At 40.7% G+C, this 18,156-nt stretch overlaps 1 protein-coding gene across 4 annotated transcripts in view; it reads left to right on the top strand.

Annotated features, from left to right (window-relative positions):
* The window catches only part of DROSHA (drosha ribonuclease III), a 120,561-nt gene that overhangs the window by 95,481 nt on the left and 6,924 nt on the right, over positions 1-18,156 (top strand). For all 4 annotated transcript variants that reach the window (XM_065905457.1, XM_065905456.1, XM_065905453.1 and 1 more), the window contains 5 exons: positions 738-895; positions 2,380-2,485; positions 13,464-13,605; positions 15,023-15,105; positions 15,198-15,301. In XM_065905457.1, the coding sequence (XP_065761529.1) occupies positions 738-895; positions 2,380-2,485; positions 13,464-13,605; positions 15,023-15,105; positions 15,198-15,301 (593 nt within the window). The remainder of the gene's footprint in view (positions 1-737; positions 896-2,379; positions 2,486-13,463; positions 13,606-15,022; positions 15,106-15,197; positions 15,302-18,156) is intronic.

Below are 18,156 nucleotides of genomic sequence, written 5' to 3'. Positions count from 1 at the left end.
TTTTAGAAGTATTTTATGAATATGAGCTAACCCAAAGTTCCTAAAAATACTCATTTCAAATGTTTTATACTTGCTCTCTGCTAGTGGTTAAAGGCTCATTGTTACGTGGAGCACCTGCCTAGTGGTATTAATATTATAATAATCTCCAATGTAAGCTGAATCCAGTTTAATGATGATCATTTGCCAAAATAGGTTAGCCCCTTGAAGATACACAGCGGTCAAGTTATTCAATGCAGTGATTCTCAAAAGCTGATCCCCATACCTGCAGCATCTGTGTTACCTGGGAACTTACCAGAAAGGCAGGTCCTGGTCCTTATTCCAGTCATACTGAGTGAGAAACTCTGGGTGCAGGGCCTTGCCCTCTGCTTTTAACAAGTACTGCAAGAGTTTGATGAACTGCTGAGTTACCGGGTGGATAGACAGATAGATATATTCCCTAGGAGGGGTTCTTCAGCTTGCCTCTTCCTTGGAGAGCTAGTATAATACTTAGGATTTTGAACTATCTGTGTATAGTATTTGGCCTTGAAATCTGATAGAAGGTTGGAAAATATTATTTGAGCCTTCTTTAAATGTTAGGTTTGTTTGCCATTCTAAGGGATGAGAAAGAAGCTTTCATGTTTTATTGGCATTTCAGAAATTTCTGCCTGTGGGAACAAGAAGTTTACAAAACACTTAGAATTGATAATTACATTTGTAACGAAAAACTGCCTGTGATATTTATTTATTCCTTCTTGTAGCTTCAAGAGCCAAATACTGATCGACAACTTATTGAGACTTCTCCAGTTCTACAGAAACTTACTGAATTTGAAGATGCAATTGGAGTAATTTTTACGCATGTTCGACTTTTGGCAAGAGCATTCACATTGAGAACTGTGGGATTTAACCATCTGACCCTGTGAGTTAGAAATACTCTTGTAGCTCTAACATGGCCATTTGGACACACGATCCCAAACCTTTGCTGTGTGCCCTTTCAAGTAATTGGGGTTTCAAACATATTTTCAGGGAAGTCACATCGTCAGATGGATGAGCAGCCATACATTGGTGTAGACCAGGGCACATGCTCTAATCCAGTATTTTTGGTCTCACTGTCATGAATCTTATTTCTTTATGAATTATAAGTATGAAGGAAGTAAAAATTTTTCCTATGAAGAGACAGGACATAGTCCTGATGATTCAACTCTGTCATAAAAGCAACATAAATAACATCAGTAACACAAAAGTAACATAAAAACAGCCACAGGAAAAGCATAAATGAATGAACATGCTGTGTCCCAATTAAACCTGATTTACTGAAACAGGCCATAGGGTGAATTTGGCCCTCCAGTCCTTGCTGTGAGTGATTTGAACATGACCTAATGAAATAATGATAAAATAACCAAAACTGTTTTTTGTGTTTTTTTTTTTTTAAGTTTTTTTAATTCAGTTTTTGGGTTTCTTCCCCCGACAGTCCACTCCAGTATTCTTGCCTAGAGAATCCTTTGTGTTTTTTTTTTTAAGTTTTTTTAATTCAGTTTTTGGGTTTCTTCCCCCGACAGTCCACTCCAGTATTCTTGCCTAGAGAATCCTGTAGACAGAGGAACCTGGAGGGCTACAGTCCATAGGGTCACAAAGAGTAGGACATGACTGAGCAACTAACACACACTCCTCAGGTTTTCTTCCCCCAAATTAGATATTCACAGTTTTCTTTACACTGTAAAAGCCAAAAAATCTTGTCATAGATTTTTTTAGTCCTCATCTTGAATTCAGATTTGAAAACTGGAGTATATTTTTCAATGAAAAGGTCAAGATTTAGCATAGAAAATTCTAGGATCTTTTTGCTGTATTTTGTCTGTGTAAAGATTGCGCAACGTTGTTGTCTGTACTATACAGTCAGCCCTTAAATCACGTAGGTTTGAACCACCTGGGTCCACTTACACATGGATATTTTTCAGTAAGTACGTGCTACAGTGCTGCATGACGTCATTTGGTTGAATCTGCAGGTGCAAACCATGGTACAGAGGGCTGACTGTAAAGTTCAACTGGAGTTTTGACTGCCTGGGGGGTCGCTGCCTCTAACCCCCAGGTTGTTCAAGGATTCAACTGTATTTTATTTTTCTATTGATTCTCCCCAGCTTCTGCCCAAGTACTATTTACCAGTCTTTCTTTCAGCAGTTGTTTAATCCTTAGATAGTTCTCACTTTACTCTCCTTTGAAACTGAACCTATATTGACTCAGATCTCTTCTCAGTTGAGGGACTTTGGGGAGTTGTATTTGGTTTTGCTCTTTAAGCAAGATGAACACATTTCTTTTTAAAGTCATACCTTAAAATTTTATTTTTTATTTTTTTGAATCTACAAATGCTTATTGATCTCTTTACGTTGATGTTTTCTTTTCCTCCAGAGGCCACAATCAGAGGATGGAATTCCTTGGTGACTCCATAATGCAGCTGGTAGCCACAGAGTACTTATTCATTCATTTTCCAGATCATCATGAAGGACACTTAACTGTGAGTTTGTGTAAAACCATTTCCTCCAACAAGTTTGCTCTGTAATAGAAAGTGAAGATTCGAAGAACCAGATATATACCTATGTAATTGGTGACTTAGTTCTTGTGACTTTAGCATATCATATGGTTTTGTTTCATTCATTATGTAAATTGTATGCAAAAACAATATATAATGAGAGCTAATTTTATACTCCTTTATTTAGTGATTGTCTACTCAGTGCAAGACACTGAGTTAGGCTTCATGGGGGGAGCAAATATTCCTTGATGCCTAGTCTGTCCATAAGAAGTTTAAAAACTACTAGAAGAAATTAAAAATGCAAGTTAACAATTACAAATTCTCTTTCTGTATATACACATATATGTATATGTGTGTGTGTGTATATATATCTGTATATATAGTTTAAGGTGTGTGTGTATACACATATATGTACATTATAAAAAAGTATAAATAAGTGGCTATAAATATAAGGGAGAACTATGTTAAATATTATACAGGGAAAGTGTGCTGTTTAGGAAAAGTAAGATTTCTTTTAGCTGTGGAGTTTCTAGAAGGCTTCATGGTTATTATGATGTTTGAGCCTTTAAGGATGAGTAGGATTTGGCCATTGGGAATTAATGGGAAGAAATTTCTATGCAAAGATTTTACACGCATCTGGACTGCTGAAACAAGGGCACAGCATGAAAGATCAGAAGCCTAGTTTGGCTGGACCGTGTGGAGTTGAAAGGGACATAGAGAGAAAAGGTTTGATTTATGAACAAAGTGAAATGGTTCCCATTCCTCTCACTTTTGTTTTATTTTATAAAACTTTATCGAGTTTTTTTATTTGCTGCGTACGGTTTTTACTCTGTGAAACCAATCAATAATAAAACTGGAATGGAGAACAAAACCTATCTGGAAGTCAGTGATGATGATCTCCCAGCACAAGGAATAACCTTTGAGAAGTCCCTTTAGGACTGGGCATTGAGAAAGCAAATACTTTATTGGGTAAAGAAAATAATAGACACCATAAGACATCTTGTGAGTACAGACATTCTTCACTGTGCTTGAGGTAAATAATAAGTCTTTCATACTTTGCATCTCTACAAGTTCTGTGCATGTTTTGCTTTGAATAGAACTTGATGTTATCTTTGCAACTCTGAACCCTGGAAATACTTTATGTGAGAGACACAGATATTGAATTTAGGGAGAACAAGATTATTTGACTATGTTTAGATGTAATTTTTCAGCAGAATTTCTAAACTTAACAAAATACAATCCTTTCATTCATTCATTGAATGAATATTTATTGTGTTTCTGCTAAGCCCCATGTATCATTTTGTGAGAAATCAGGAGTACTCTTATTTTTAAATTTAGTTTAAAATTAGCAGTTTGATGACCATTTACAATTAACTGCTTTTGGATTGACAAGAAATTCCTTTTGAATTAATATTAAATTCTTAAGAGCATATGAGCATTTACCAGAAATAAACTAGTATCTAGTGTCTTTCTCTGCATCCAGGAATCAATAAACGCTCGGTTCTGTATCTGTCATTAGGGAATAGACTTCATAGCTGTCAGAGTATCTGGTTGGTCTGAGAAATGGCCAGACTAAAGCAAATGGCTTGAAGCAGTCATTCATTTTATGGCCATATAGCAGCCACTGCTGGAAATATGTGACTTAGATATACACATTTACCCCTGTATTCCCACAAATTAACTGTGAACTCCAGAATTTTGTGGAGGTGGAAAGTATGGATTGACAGATGTACTGCTTCCCTTCTTGGCACTACACACGTGTCCCAACCCGTCCCCCAACATTGAACAGATAATGAAACCAGGACTCAGAAAGGCATGAGCCCTGCCCCAGTTTGGATAAGGGTAAAAGCATGACTATGCTGGAGACTCCAGTTTTGTGTTCTTTCCAAAGTGACTTCAGTGCCGTAACTAATTTGATCCAAAATATGTTTATCATTGGCCTTGCTCTCTTGAAATTAGAGAATTTTTGGATAACTTATTGGAAAGATGTTAACAAATGACAAAATTCTGATATGGAGGGGTTTTTGAGCTGTATTCACAGAAGGCTTTGGTAGAAATCAGCAGGACCAACAGATCTGCTGGAAAAACAAAGATGATCTAAAATCAGTGAAATACAGATTTTAAAAGAAACTGCGTCTCATTAATGTCTCACTGACGTAGGTGCTCCCTCCCTCCTTGAACCACTGTCTCCCATGGGCTCCTTTGATGCTTCACATTCCTGGTTTTCCTCTCGGCTCTTGAGTTACTCTTTCTCAGCCTGCTTTGCAGGCTCATTCTATTCTGTAGAGCTCGTGAATATTCCAGGATGCATGAAGCTCGCTCCTAGGCATTTCCTCTTCTTACTCGAGTTTTTTGTAGGCATTCTTTATAACATTAGTTTCACGCCATAGGCAGACTTCTGAGTGGATTTCTTCAATCCCATCTCATTTCTAAGCTTCAGTGCCAACTGCCTGCTCATCATCTCCATGTATCCAAGACTGAACTTGAAATTTGGATTCTCTTCCAGTATCTGAATAATTGAAGGGCACCCACCCATCCAGTGTGGCAAGTCAGAAGCCTAGGAGTCATCTTTGCTTGTTCACTTGCCTCCAGCCTAGATCATTCACAAGTTTTGACCACGTTGCTGCTGGAGTAGCCACCTCATCTTTATCACCCAGATCTTCTACCATCACCTGGACCACGACAGTAATTTCTGCACAGCTGTCACAGTGTTATAGGAACATGACTGACAAAGAGATCCGGTTAGAGGGGGTGGCATTTACTACACATTGCAAAGGATAGGAATCTTAGGGTTGCATGTATCCAAAGTAGTAGGCAAGGCAGCTGGTTCAGATTTCTCCCTGAGATGTGTGTTACTATTGGAAAAGCTGGCCTTGCCAATTCCTGTGGGCATTTTTGTATTCTCCCATGGGGGACGTTGTCTCAGGTTTCAAGCCTGTTGGATTGCATTACGGGTTAATGGCTTCCTACACTGACTTTGCTGAATTGACTGTTTCTCCACACAGGCCATGTTACGTGCTGCTCCCTGTGGCATCTTCACAATACGTCTATTGTGACCACAGTGGCCATTCAATCTTTAGTCCATTTTGGTTGTTCCTCTTTACTACCCTGACCTCTCAGTATTGGAGCGCCCCCATTCTCAGGCCTCGTCTCTTTTCTGTTGACTTCCTCTCCATGAATCTAAGTATATCTGTACATTACTTCCTGTTTCATGTCTTTAGCCCTTAATTGTCCCCCTAACTCCAGATTCATATGTCTCCATATCTGTAGATGTACCTGGTTATATAGATAGATCCACAGTGATCTCTAGATTGATTTCTATCAGGCAGCTCAAACCTATCATGGCCAAAACAAAACTGATTTTTACTCCCAAACCTTGGTGTTTTCCATATCAGTAAGGACCATTCTGTTCTAGTTGTTCAGGTTAGAAACCTTGGAGTTGTCCTTAACTCTTCTCTGTCTCATGCTAACACCTCCCACCCTTTAGCATAGCCTGTTGATTTTACCTTAAAAGTTTGTCTCAAACATGACCACTTTTCACCAGCTTCACTGTTAAACCACCTCCGTCTGGACCATGATTATCTTTACCTTAGTATATGTGCTGCCGAAGCGAGCACTTATCTTTGCCTTAAATTACAACCATAGCCTCCCAACTGGTCCATCTTTCCCCACCCCTCTGTCTATGTTCAGCACATCATCTCGAGGGGTTGTTTTTAAAGAGACGTCAGATTACAATCTCCTCTGTGCAAAACTTTTTGAAGATACCTCATCTCAAGGGTAAAAGATAGTGTTACCTACCAGACTCTGTATGACCGGCCTTCCTGCTAGCATCTCTAGCTTTTTCTGCTAGACACTTCACTTTAGCCTCTGTGAGATTCCTGCAGGACACTAAGCTGGCCTTTGCCTCGGGGCCTTTGGACATGCTATGGCCAGATCCCGCCCCTCTGCTCACATGTCATCACCAGTGAGGCCTTTTTTCGCTCACTCTGCTTGAATAGTGAACTCTTTTCCTCATCCCTAGCTCCTCTCCTCCTGTCTAGAGACTCACCTCCCATTTTCTCCTTCCTTCTCCTCCTCAGTACAGACTGTGTATATTACTTGTTTACCGTCTGTGCTCTCTCGTGAGGGTAGGTATTTTGTCTCTCTTCATCCCTGATTCCCTGGGTGTTTGAACAGTCCTGACATGTCTGTGCTCAGCAAATAGGCTGAGTGAATGATCACTATAGTCCACTCTAACTCTCTTTGTTTGCTCTTTGGAGAGCGACTAAAGAACAAGCCTGTCCACCTGCCTGACCCTATGTTACATTTTTGTCTTCTCTGTACCTTTTCACCTGGCCTGCTTCGTGGTCCTCTAGGCTCCCTCTTGCCATGGGGTTTGTTCTACCTGGAGACCATTCTACTTCGAGCCCTTCCTCTCAGCTGCCTACTAGCTCCTCCTCTGCATGAGATGTCAGTTCTGGCATGACTGCTGCGTGCAGGGAGAACCCTCTAGTCAAATCTCCATGTTCTTCTCCTTCTTGGCACTTACTGTTTGAGTTTACTTGTCCCGCAAGCCAGAAAGTTGTGTGAGAGCATGTTTTTATTTATCACTGTATGCCTGGCAGTGTCTGGCATATGTGAGCTCTCAATACATATTTGATAAGGAGAAGAATGAGAGTTTTGCAGATGGATAACTCATATAGAGAGGGAAGTGGAAGTGGCATTGGAGAGAAATAGCATGTTTTATGTGTAAGGAAAGAGGCCGAACACTTAATTTATGAATGTCTAAGGGTTAAAAGTAATTTAAAATTTGTGAAGGATTGCTTCTTGCAGTTGCGTTTGGCTGGGTGGGAGGCAGGGAAAGGATGGCTAAAAATCGTTATTGTGATTAAAGAGCACCCAACTGCAGGGAGGCGTTAGTTAGCCTGGAGCTGTTCCTTTGCACACTTGTTTCGTAGAGACTAAGGACAGTCGAGCAAATGAAATTGCAGTTTTCAAGTTTTGAATGCTGATGGGGGAAAGCAGAGTGTTCTGTAAGTTAGGTATTCAAGTGGGCCTGTTTGGGAAGGAATGTCAGGCTTACGCAGTTGTCTGGGGATGACGGAGTTCAAATAGGGACGTAGAGGAAGGAGGTTCTGTTTCATAGACTGAGGTTCTGTTTCATTGAACTTTGGGCTTTTGAGGGTAGAACCTACTCAGTAGAGTCAGGGTACATAGTGAGGGGGTAAATAGTGGGGAGGTCTCAAAGAGCACTTACTCAGACAAGAATGCCTGTCCTGTCACGCTTTCAACTTTTTAACATTTGCATGTGAGTTTCTGTGTCTATTTCGCTCTTCTGTCTTAGCCTTTACTGCAAACTGCAGAGCGGAAGATGCTTGTCAGTCTCACGCCTGCAGCGTGCACTGTGCCCAGTACTGGTGTCCACAGGCAAGGTGAACTTGCAGAAATTTTTGTTTTTATGTATTTATTTTTAAGTTTTTTTTAAACTTTTTATTTTGTATTGAGGTACAGCCAATTAACAGTGTTGTGATAATCTCACGTGAACACTGAGGGAACTCAGGCATACATACACGTGTATCCATCCTCCCCCCAGACTCCCCTCCCATCCAGGCTGCCACATAACATTGAGCAGAGTTCCCCGTGCTTTACAGTAGGTCCATCGGTTCCCCGTTTTAAATACAGCAGTGTCCATCCCAGACTCCCTAACTATTCCTTCTCCCATCCTGCTCCCCAGCACTCATAAGTTCATTCTCTGAAGTCTGTGAGTCGTTTTCTGCTTTGCAGATTTAAGTTAATTTGTATCTTGAAATTTGTTTTTAGAGGAATGGTTTGGAGGGGACCTCCCTGGTGGCCCAGTGGTTAGGACTCCGTGCTTCCAGTGCAGGGCAGCACAGGTTCAATCCCTGGTCGGGGAACTAAGATTCTCCCCCGTGCCTTGTGGTGTGGCCAAAAGATTAAAGAAAGAAAAAGAAGAAGAAGGAAAAAAAAAAAAAACCAGAGGAATGATTGGGACAATGAGGAAGTGAGGGTTATAGATGAACTTTGGGAAGCCTTGATCTAATGCTTCCCTGCTGCCTTCAGACAGCACAAGGCGTGAATCAGATGAACAGGTGTCTGAGCTGACGCATCTCTGAGGGCAGATTCCACAGCTCCCGTTTGAGAGCTTCTCCATCACTGTCGTAAACTGGCTGTGTGGCGCTCACCCGCACCCCGGCTTCCACCGCTGGCCTACCTGTTCTTCAGTTCTCACGGGAAATGGAGGCCATCTGGCCACCACTCTTGGTATGAGAGACCCGTGAGGCACGTCACTGTCGTTTTCAGTGATACGTTTGTCTTTCACCCCATGCTCTTACATTAAAGTCCTCGGGATAATTAGTCAGACTCTCCTGTTTACACTAGGGGGCCCTCTTCGGTAGCTCATGTCCCACAGCTGAGGTTTTTCTCTTTAGAATCAAGAGTGAGTAGAAGTTTGAAGGAAGAGTGCCAGAGTGTTTCTTTGCTTATTTTAAACCAGTAAACCTTTTTCTTGGTAAAATTTAAATTTGGAAAGACTGCTGTGTTGAGATAATAGGAAACATCCTGGATCCTCACAATCACAATTTGCAACTTGTCGATCCTTGCCGTTGCTTCAGGAACTCAGCAGTCCTCCTCCCAGCTTTATAGTGAGCCCTTATCATACCTTTCCTTGCTTTTTCCAGTGATTGAAAATTAGATTTTATCTGGTTTTTTTTTTTTTTTTTTTTTTTGGTGAGTGGGAGTAAGGTGGTATTTTTAAAAAAAAGTTGTTATGGGCAGGTTAGACTTAGTAAAATGGAGAGCTTTGAAGACAGTGAACAGGTATCCAGAATATTTGCATTGAAAACAAATCCAAAGGAGTTCCTGGAACTATCTATAACCTTTTCCCCATAACCAGAGTCGGGCATGTCTTGGCTGATAATGGCGATGCCAAACAGCAGCGGCTAATGTTTCAGTGTGTTTGTTTTGTGTCAGTCATTGTGCTTAGACTGTACACACATTCACTTTAATTCTCCTACATCCCTGTGAGCTAAGTACTGTTTTCTCCATTTAATGAATGTGGAAGCTGAGCCTCAGAGAGATTTAGTAACTTATACAGGATCACTTAGCCAGGAAGTGGTAGAGCCATAGTTTGCACCTAGGCAGCTTGGCGCCAAATCGTTTGCTTTTTTACAAGTATTGGGTTGGCCAAAAAGTTCGTTTTTGTTTCTCTGTAAGATGTTATAGGTTTGTTACAGGTTTTTCTGTAACATCTTACAGAAAAACCTGAACAAAATTTTTGGCCAACCCAGTCCATCTAACTCAAGGCACTTTTTGCAAAACATTCTAATAAGTATCTCATGCTTACTTGGGTGCTTAATGTTTGTTTTCTAGATACCTACTAAAAATTTTTCTTCTTTGTAAAATAGTAGTTTATAGCATCAGCATCTGCAAACCTTGTGTCTTACCCCATCCAAACCCATCAACCAAAATAGTCTTTCTAAAATCAGAAGACTACCTTGCCACTGCTCCCATTTGACACCTTTTGGGATTCCTCTTCCCTTACAGGAAAGACAGACTTCTTTACATCACCTACAAGACTCTCTCTGCCCAGAGGTCAGCCAGCTCTCTCTGCCCAGAGGCTAGCCAGCCTCACTCACCTGCATCAGCTTCTCCCCTCCAGGCTGAGATTTCTCCTCCAGTTCCACCCAGTAATCATCTTTCTATGCCATGGCTCCTTGCTCTTGACAGAGCTGTTTCCTCTTCCTGCAAAACCCTTTCATACTGTCTTAATCTGTTCCGACTGCTATAGCAAAGTACCACAGACAGGATGGCTTATGAACAGTGGAAATTTGTCGCTCACAGTTCTGGAGATCTAGAGTCTGAGGTCAGAGTGCCAGCGTGGTCAGTGAGGGCTCTCTCCTGGCTCACAGACTCCTCACTGTACCCTCCTCACAGGGTGGAAGGGGCTAGAGATCAGTATGGGGCTTCTTTTATAAGGGCACAGATCCCATTCATGAGGGGTCCACCCTCATGACTTAATCATCTCCTGATACCATCATCTTTAGGATTTCAGCATTTGAATTTTGGGGCACCTCAAACATTCAGACCATAACACCCATTCTTCTGCCACTGGCAGATTCATTCTTTTCAGTTCTGACTATAATATTCATCAGAGTCCACCTACTTGAAATTTTTTAAAATGTACATGTCCTGAAATTCTAATTCCTTGGTTCTTGCAAAGAGGCCTGAGTACCAGCATGTCAGAAGTACCTAATGATTCTGATAAAACAGCCAGATCAACAAGCCTCTGAAATGTTGCTCCAGGGTCGGGTCCCCTCCTTTGGAGGACCTGGTTGGCGAGGAGTGCGTGCGCGCGCTGTGGCCTGTGCTGTCGTCCTGGCCACCTTGCGTGCAGCTTCCCTCGGAGACGAGCAGCTCTCGGAGGGCAGCCACGGGATGCTGGTCATCTCAGGATCTTCAGCTGGCAGTGCGGGGCCTAGCCTAGCATCAGCCTCCACAGCTGTTGCTCCGAACAACCATATTTCGGTAGCCTTTTGCCTTGCGAGCCCCTCCTGATCTCACTCATTGGCAAACAGCGTGATTTATTCTAAAGTACAGTTCAGCAAAGGCCAGGGATGGAGGTTGTCATTTAAAGAACTGCCTTTCTTCAGACTTTCGTGTTTGAGTAAAGAGCAAGACCTTACCTCTTTTCATCTCTTCTTCTAAATATAAACTGACTCTGAAAGTGTGGATGATTTATATCTTCCTTCTCCCTACCCCTGACTTTTGGTTCCGGCTTTACGTTTTGGCAAGAACTGAAAGATCTCACTTTTTGCTGGCCACCGGTTGGTGCTTTAAGACCCATCAGGGCATATCTTAAATAAAACTGGTAGTGTTTCTAAGTGGTAGCACTTCTGTTTCCATCCTCATTGCTGTCCTCCTCCCCCATTGGACAGCATCATTGCGCAGTGCTGAATGAGGAGCCCTGATGCTGGAAGGCAGCCCCTGGGCCCAGTAACCACTGATGTGCTATGGTTTGCTCATATGTGTGTACATCAGGCTTGTTGATTCTAAGGCATGAAATCTGCATACAAACAGCCCATATTGGAGCTTTCTCCTCTCACCAAAAGCATGTACTGAGAACCCAGCTTGCTGAGCATAGCTATATTCTCAAAATAACCCTCCTATTCCCCAACAGCCTCTATTGTGTGAACCTCCCCGCCTATAAATCCAAACTAAAAAAGATGTCTCCTTTCCAGCTCAGGTTTTAGACTAGTGGGCACACAACCCTATATAGTGGTTGTGTTTTTGTTTTTGGCTGTGCCATGCAACTTGTGGTTTCTTGGTTCCCTGACCTGGGATCAAACTCGGGGCCACCACAGTGAACGCGCTGAGTCTTAACTACTGACCACCGGCGAATTCCCTGATCCTGTCTTCTTTGAATGTTATATTGCTCGGCCTTTTTAATTTTGAACTTCTCTATGGATGTTAATTTTAATGAAACACTGCATTGAAGAAAAGGTAGAGTTAGGGGGAGATCGGAGGAAAGGAGCAGAGACAGGCAAAGAATAGTAATAGTCTGTAACTCAGCAGCAAGCATGGCTTATGAAGATCAAGTTGTGTTTCTGCTTCATGAATCATTGTCAGACAAATTAAGAACATATTGTTTCTTATTTATCTGTTGTCAAGGATGCAATCTCAGGCATTGAGAATAAATCTTGATTTTCATAAGCTCAGTTGACACTGTGGAGCCACAGAGCATAAAACTTGCATCTAATAAGCAAAGTGCCTTATGGAACGGCAGGGGGTATAACACCAGCATCACTTGCAGCTGCTTCCCGCACCTTGGCCCTGCATCAGGGATTCCTCAGCAGGAATTATACTAGACCAAGGGTTTGTTTTATCTTTCTAAGGAAAAACTTCAAGTTTTAGGTCCATTATTTCCCCAGATCTTACAGATCGGGGATGATAGCTTTCAGCCTTTGTTTGATGAGTTCTCATCTCTGTGTCTATCCACTTTCCCCGGCCTCCCTCCCCACCTTCCCCTAGTGAGTGATCAGTGACTGTTAAATTCCTACGGCATGCTTGTTTTATGGGCACCTCTACTATGGACTGGTTGTACAGTTTTCACGGACTGTTTAATGCTACTGCTTAGATAGTCCATAGAGAATTCCTAGCTGACTGAAATTCCTAGTAGAAATTTTTGTTTGGCATTCCTGAAGTTGAAATATGAAAATTATATATTAATTTGATTAAAAATAAAGGATCTCAGCTTGAAAAACTGTGAGTCAGGATATATAGTATAAATCTTTAAAAGAACAAAAGTAATAATGTAAATTAATAATTTAAATCTTTTAATTAATACCAAAGCATCACTTCTACAAATCCTGTATTATCAAAATTAGCCTCAGTGCTGTACGACATGAGGTTTATTTTTGATTTTTAAAGACTGCTCCTTTGAAACTAGTGTGCAATGACAGAAAGCAGGTCAAGTTTGCCTGGTGGTAGATGGATTGAATTGATTGATCACCAAGGGGCCAGGGCACTTGTTTGGGTGATGGAAAAGTAGAAGCTTGTCAGAACTCATTTAATTGTACTTAAAATGGGTGCATTTTGTTGGATGTAAATTATACTTCAATAAGTTGATTTTTACTAGTTCTAATGTTCCTTCGTTTAGTAACATTTAACTTAATGGAATCTTTGACCTTTACTATAGTACAGCCTCTCCCTCAAGACTGCTCACTGCTACTAAACAACTAAATGAACTATTTAAAGGTCAGTTAGGTAAAATTCAGGAGCAGAGGAAGTTATTAAGAAGCTGGAAGCATGTCGAGTTTGTCACTGCCGCCTGAGGGTGGTGGTTGAAAACATAAGCCATTGCTTGCCTAGATGTCCCTGTCAGTGAGATGGTCTAGGCTGATTGGACCCAACATAGGAGACCAGAAGTGAAATGGTTTCTAAATGTATCTCAATTCTGTTTGGCCAGCTGTTGCGAAGCTCTTTGGTGAATAACAGAACTCAGGCCAAGGTGGCGGAGGAACTGGGCATGCAGGAGTACGCCATCACCAACGACAAGACCAAAAGACCTGTCGCCCTGAGAACCAAGACCTTGGCTGACCTTTTAGAATGTGAGTCCTACAGAGAAAGCTTTTCTCTTAACCTGCAGATTTAAAGTTTGCCACTTCTCATTATTATGATATTCTGCCTAAAGAAACCTCTTTTCTATTTTAATTTTTATTTATGCTTCTCTCCAAAGCTTGTTTGAAAGAGAATAATTTGGAATTAAAGCATGTGAATAATGAATTTATGTTCAATCTGTGTTCACTGGTGCCCCTGCCCCCACACCCCTCCATCCTAAAGCTTAGCCATCAAATCTCTTTGTGTGAAACAGTAGCAGAATGTGAAGACCAGTAATAGTGAATCATAGCTGTTTTTTTGCCACCAGCAACCTTTAGATACGGGCACAGAGGAAAGAAGGTAATTTATTCACTGAATACTAGAATTATTATCTTTTGTTGTGAATGAACTCAAAGCTCTATGGACAACATTGTCATCTTTTACAGTTTCTGATATGGTCTAGTAGCATTATAAGTAATCCTGTTAAGCTAATTAAAGGATTATAAGCACAATTTTATTGTTTCTGATACTACTTTAAAGTAAGTGGGCCATTCACTGGGCCTTGGAACCTTTTTATTAAGTTTAATATTATGGTATTTTTGACAACTGCAATTATACACAAATATTAAAGTCTCCCATGCAAATCAGCTGATTTACAAGGTGTAACATCAGTCTAAGGAACTTAAAAGAATCTCTTTTTCAATTAAAGAAAAGTAACTTAACATTAAGAGTACAAAAAAATTAAGTTGAGTGATCAGTCTCAGTGGCCTTTGTTTTTGCTCAACAGAAACTATTTTTAACTCCTTTAAAAAACTCACCGTTTTTGTACATGGTTAAGATAACCTTTATAAAATGAAGTTTTCTTTGAGGTCACCATTTATTAATGCAAATTTGGTTATATTGTCATTAAGCCCGTATTTATTTTTCCTCTGTTTTGGCAGATTAAATCCATAGATGGTCCCGTTTCTGTTCATGAAATGTGACACAGACCCTGTCAATGGGTGATCTCAAGATTGGTGTTAAGAATAGCACGCCTTTGGATGTGCTTGTTCTGACCTTGTATCTGATCTTCAAGTTTTATTTTGATTTATTTGATGTTAACATGGTTGCATTCCCTGATGTCATTCTTTTCCTGCTATATACAGCAGCATTTTGTGTATCATTTTAACTAATTGTTTATTTAGCCCTCAGACAAACGTAATTTGGTCTTTGTGGTTTTTGCATCTTAATCACACATCTCTATTGCTGTTTCTAATATTAGTGATAAAGAGTAGTTCTTGTTTGAAGCAAGATGAAATGGTAATGCTAAAAAATAAAGAGGGCTTGGAGTTGAAAACCTTACTAAAATGTTTCTTAAAAGGCTCGGTCTCATACTCTTTCTAGTAAATGGCAGTGTGTTGGGCTTATGTTACCCTTTCTCTTTTTCAGCATTTATTGCAGCATTGTACATTGATAAAGACTTGGAATACGTTCATACTTTCATGAATGTTTGTTTCTTTCCACGATTAAAAGTAAGCTCATATAAAATTTAAATTAGTTGTTTGCTCTATGCTTGGTGATTCTAGAATCCTTTACTAAGTACTGTTTGGGGGACTTGCTGCAGGAATTCATTTTGAATCAGGATTGGAACGACCCCAAGTCCCAGCTTCAGCAGTGCTGCCTGACTCTGAGGACGGAAGGAAAAGAACCAGACATTCCGCTGTACAAGTGAGTATGTGCTGCCCGCAGGCTGTCGGTCGCGGGAAGCCTAGAGTAACCCTCCGTGTGCCAGGAGGAAGAGCTAACTGCTCTGCGGCAGTGGTGATGAGAGCCCTGGGGGGAGACTTCTTGACTCCGCCTGGGCCCAGCACCGAAACTCTCTGGGCCGCTCAGTCTCTTTGCTCTAAGTAAGTGGGTCACATCTGATTATCTGTGCTTTCTCCATCTCTAAAATATGGTGAACTGCTCCCTGGGAGAAAGATGAGGAGATCAAGATAAGAGAAATTTGGGTTAAAATGTTTTTATATACATTCTTACGTTTGTCTTCTTATTTCTTATAACCCCTGCTGCCTGCACACCTAGACTGGGCGGCCTGTGCTTGTTTATTAGTAACTGTACTTGGGTGTCTGTCCTTCTGAAGCCCTGCTGGCATCTGTCCCGACCGCCTGACAGGCAGTCACTGTAGGAAGCCAGGCAGTTCTTCACCGCGGCTGTGTTATTCAAATATTTGGAACTTTTCTTTCTAGGATGTGTACCAAAAGCTGCTGTGTACATTTGAATATCTTTAGTGACACATCTTTATGCTTTGAGGAGTAGCCAAAAGTCATTCAAAGGAAACGCAGGTTGCTACACACATAACACCGGTTTTGATGAAAACGGGAGGTTTGACTCTGAAGTTGAGTAATTAGCTTGAGACACTCAGAAGGTGGTTTCAGAAGCTGGTTTCAAAGAGGAATTATAAAAGGGAGGGATTATCAAAATAAGTGGGTTGCCTCCCAAGGTATGGTCTGGATATGTGTTCTTGAGGATGTGTAAACATCCAGCTTTAGTACTGGGTTACCCCCGTCTCTGTTCACACATGCGGACAAGTATACACATTTGTGTGTTTCATATGAAATAAAAGCCTCACCCTCCCCCCACCTCCTCCTGTGGACTTTCTCAGACTTCACAGTACTCAAGGGAAAACACCAGAGTGGCAGCCGGGAATTTTAAATCCTTTTTTATGTTTTTATTTAATAGTCACAACACGTTATAGGCTTTTTCACTAAAAGAAAAACTGAGGCCAAGAAAAGGTTGAGTCACCCCACAGCAGGCTGCTATAAATTGTCCCAAGAAGCTGTCACCACTGAACAATGTTTCCTTTATTTATTGGGGAAAAAACCCAAATGTTTAGAAATAGCACTTTAATATGTGTCTAATAAGCATAATGAACATTCAGACTGTATTACGTGAAAGGCTCAAAGTATCTCCTCATCAAAGTGATAATTAAAGTTCAATAAATAAAATGAGGGTGATAAACTTCTCATAGCACAGGCATGATTACTATAATAAGCGCTACCTTTAAGAAGCCATCCGTGTACTTTCATCCCAGTGAGTACAGACAAAGGAAATGACTGCCCCCTTCTCATAAAACCCGCCATGAAAGCGTGCAATGAGCTTGTTCTTTTTTATCAAGATGATGGGGTTGTTTTACGTAGTTTTTTTTCAAGATTACTGTTTTCATCCCATTATCTTTCCCGGCTACTTTTAATTTCCCTTTTCCATGAAGTTATCAGTTTTACCACACTTGAAATCTGCACCCTGTCATTAATATCCAGAGAACCCGGTGTTTTGTTTTTTGGCAGTTGTGTTATGTACTCTGATTATAACATACCTTTGAAATGATCTCTGATTTTTCATTAGAAAGAATTCATAAAGGATGTGATGCTATTCAGACGGGGCTTGCAGTGTATTACCCAAATATTTGTGATTTTTAGCTTTGATTAGCACTGAAGTACAATGAACAGACTGAAATGGCTAACTTTAATTTTATAATATTTGGAATAACACTTTGAAATTGTTTAAAAATATTTTATACTTACTGTTTGCCTTCAGATACTGCTTATAATGGTTTGAGGAGATACACACACACACACACACACACACACACACACACACACACACAAATCCCTAAGAAAGGCAATCTCAAAGAATGCTCAAACTACTGCACAATTGCACTCATCTCACACGCTAGTAAAATAATGCTCAAAATTCTCCAAGCCAGGCTTCAGCAATACGTGAACCGTGAACTTCCAGATGTTCAAGCTGGTTTTAGAAAAGGCAGAGGAACCAGAGATCAAATTGCCAACATCCGCTGGATCATTGAAAAAACAAGAGAGTTCCAGAAAAACATCTATTTCTGCTTTATTGACTACACCAAAACCTTCGACTGAAAGGTTGTTGCTGAACGATAAGATGCAGGATTCTTGGCCTCCGGAGGAGACGAATTCAGTCTGGGGCCAGAGATGAGGCTGGATCGCGCAGAGCTTTTGTGTAATAAAGTTTTATTAAAGTATAAAGAAGATAGAGAAAGCTTCTAACATAGGCATCAGAAGGGGGCAAAAGAGTACCCTCTTTGCTAGTATTAGCAATGGAGTTATATACTTTCCAATGAATCCAAAAAATTTCTGGAGGTTGTAAAGACCTCACCAGACCCACTCCCATAATTTACATTTTAAGATAACAGAGTTGGCCAGAAGGTTTAATCCAAAGATTGTCCTCAGGCAGGATACATCTTTGTAAAGACCAGACCTACTCCAATAATTTACATTTTAAGATAACAGAATTAGCCAGAGGGTTTAATCCAAAGACGGTCCTCAGGCGGGATACATTATTGTCATATAGGCACTCACAATCTGTTAATGAAAAGAAAGGAATGTCATAAAACTTAGAATGGCACCAGATAATTCATCCCTGGCCATAAAACAATTGACTTGAATCTTGTAGAAGGGCAGATTACCAACAAATAGTTTCATTTACATAGATTAGGGGAACAATACCTGAGTAAGTAGGTTGGGCCATTTGGCAGAACCAACTTGAAGATA

Source organism: Muntiacus reevesi, chromosome 14 (assembly GCF_963930625.1).
Source record: "Muntiacus reevesi chromosome 14, mMunRee1.1, whole genome shotgun sequence".
NCBI classification, from domain to species: domain Eukaryota; kingdom Metazoa; phylum Chordata; class Mammalia; order Artiodactyla; family Cervidae; genus Muntiacus; species Muntiacus reevesi.
The sequence above is the reverse complement of the archived record's forward strand: the minus strand, read 5'-3'. Positions and strand labels throughout refer to the sequence as shown.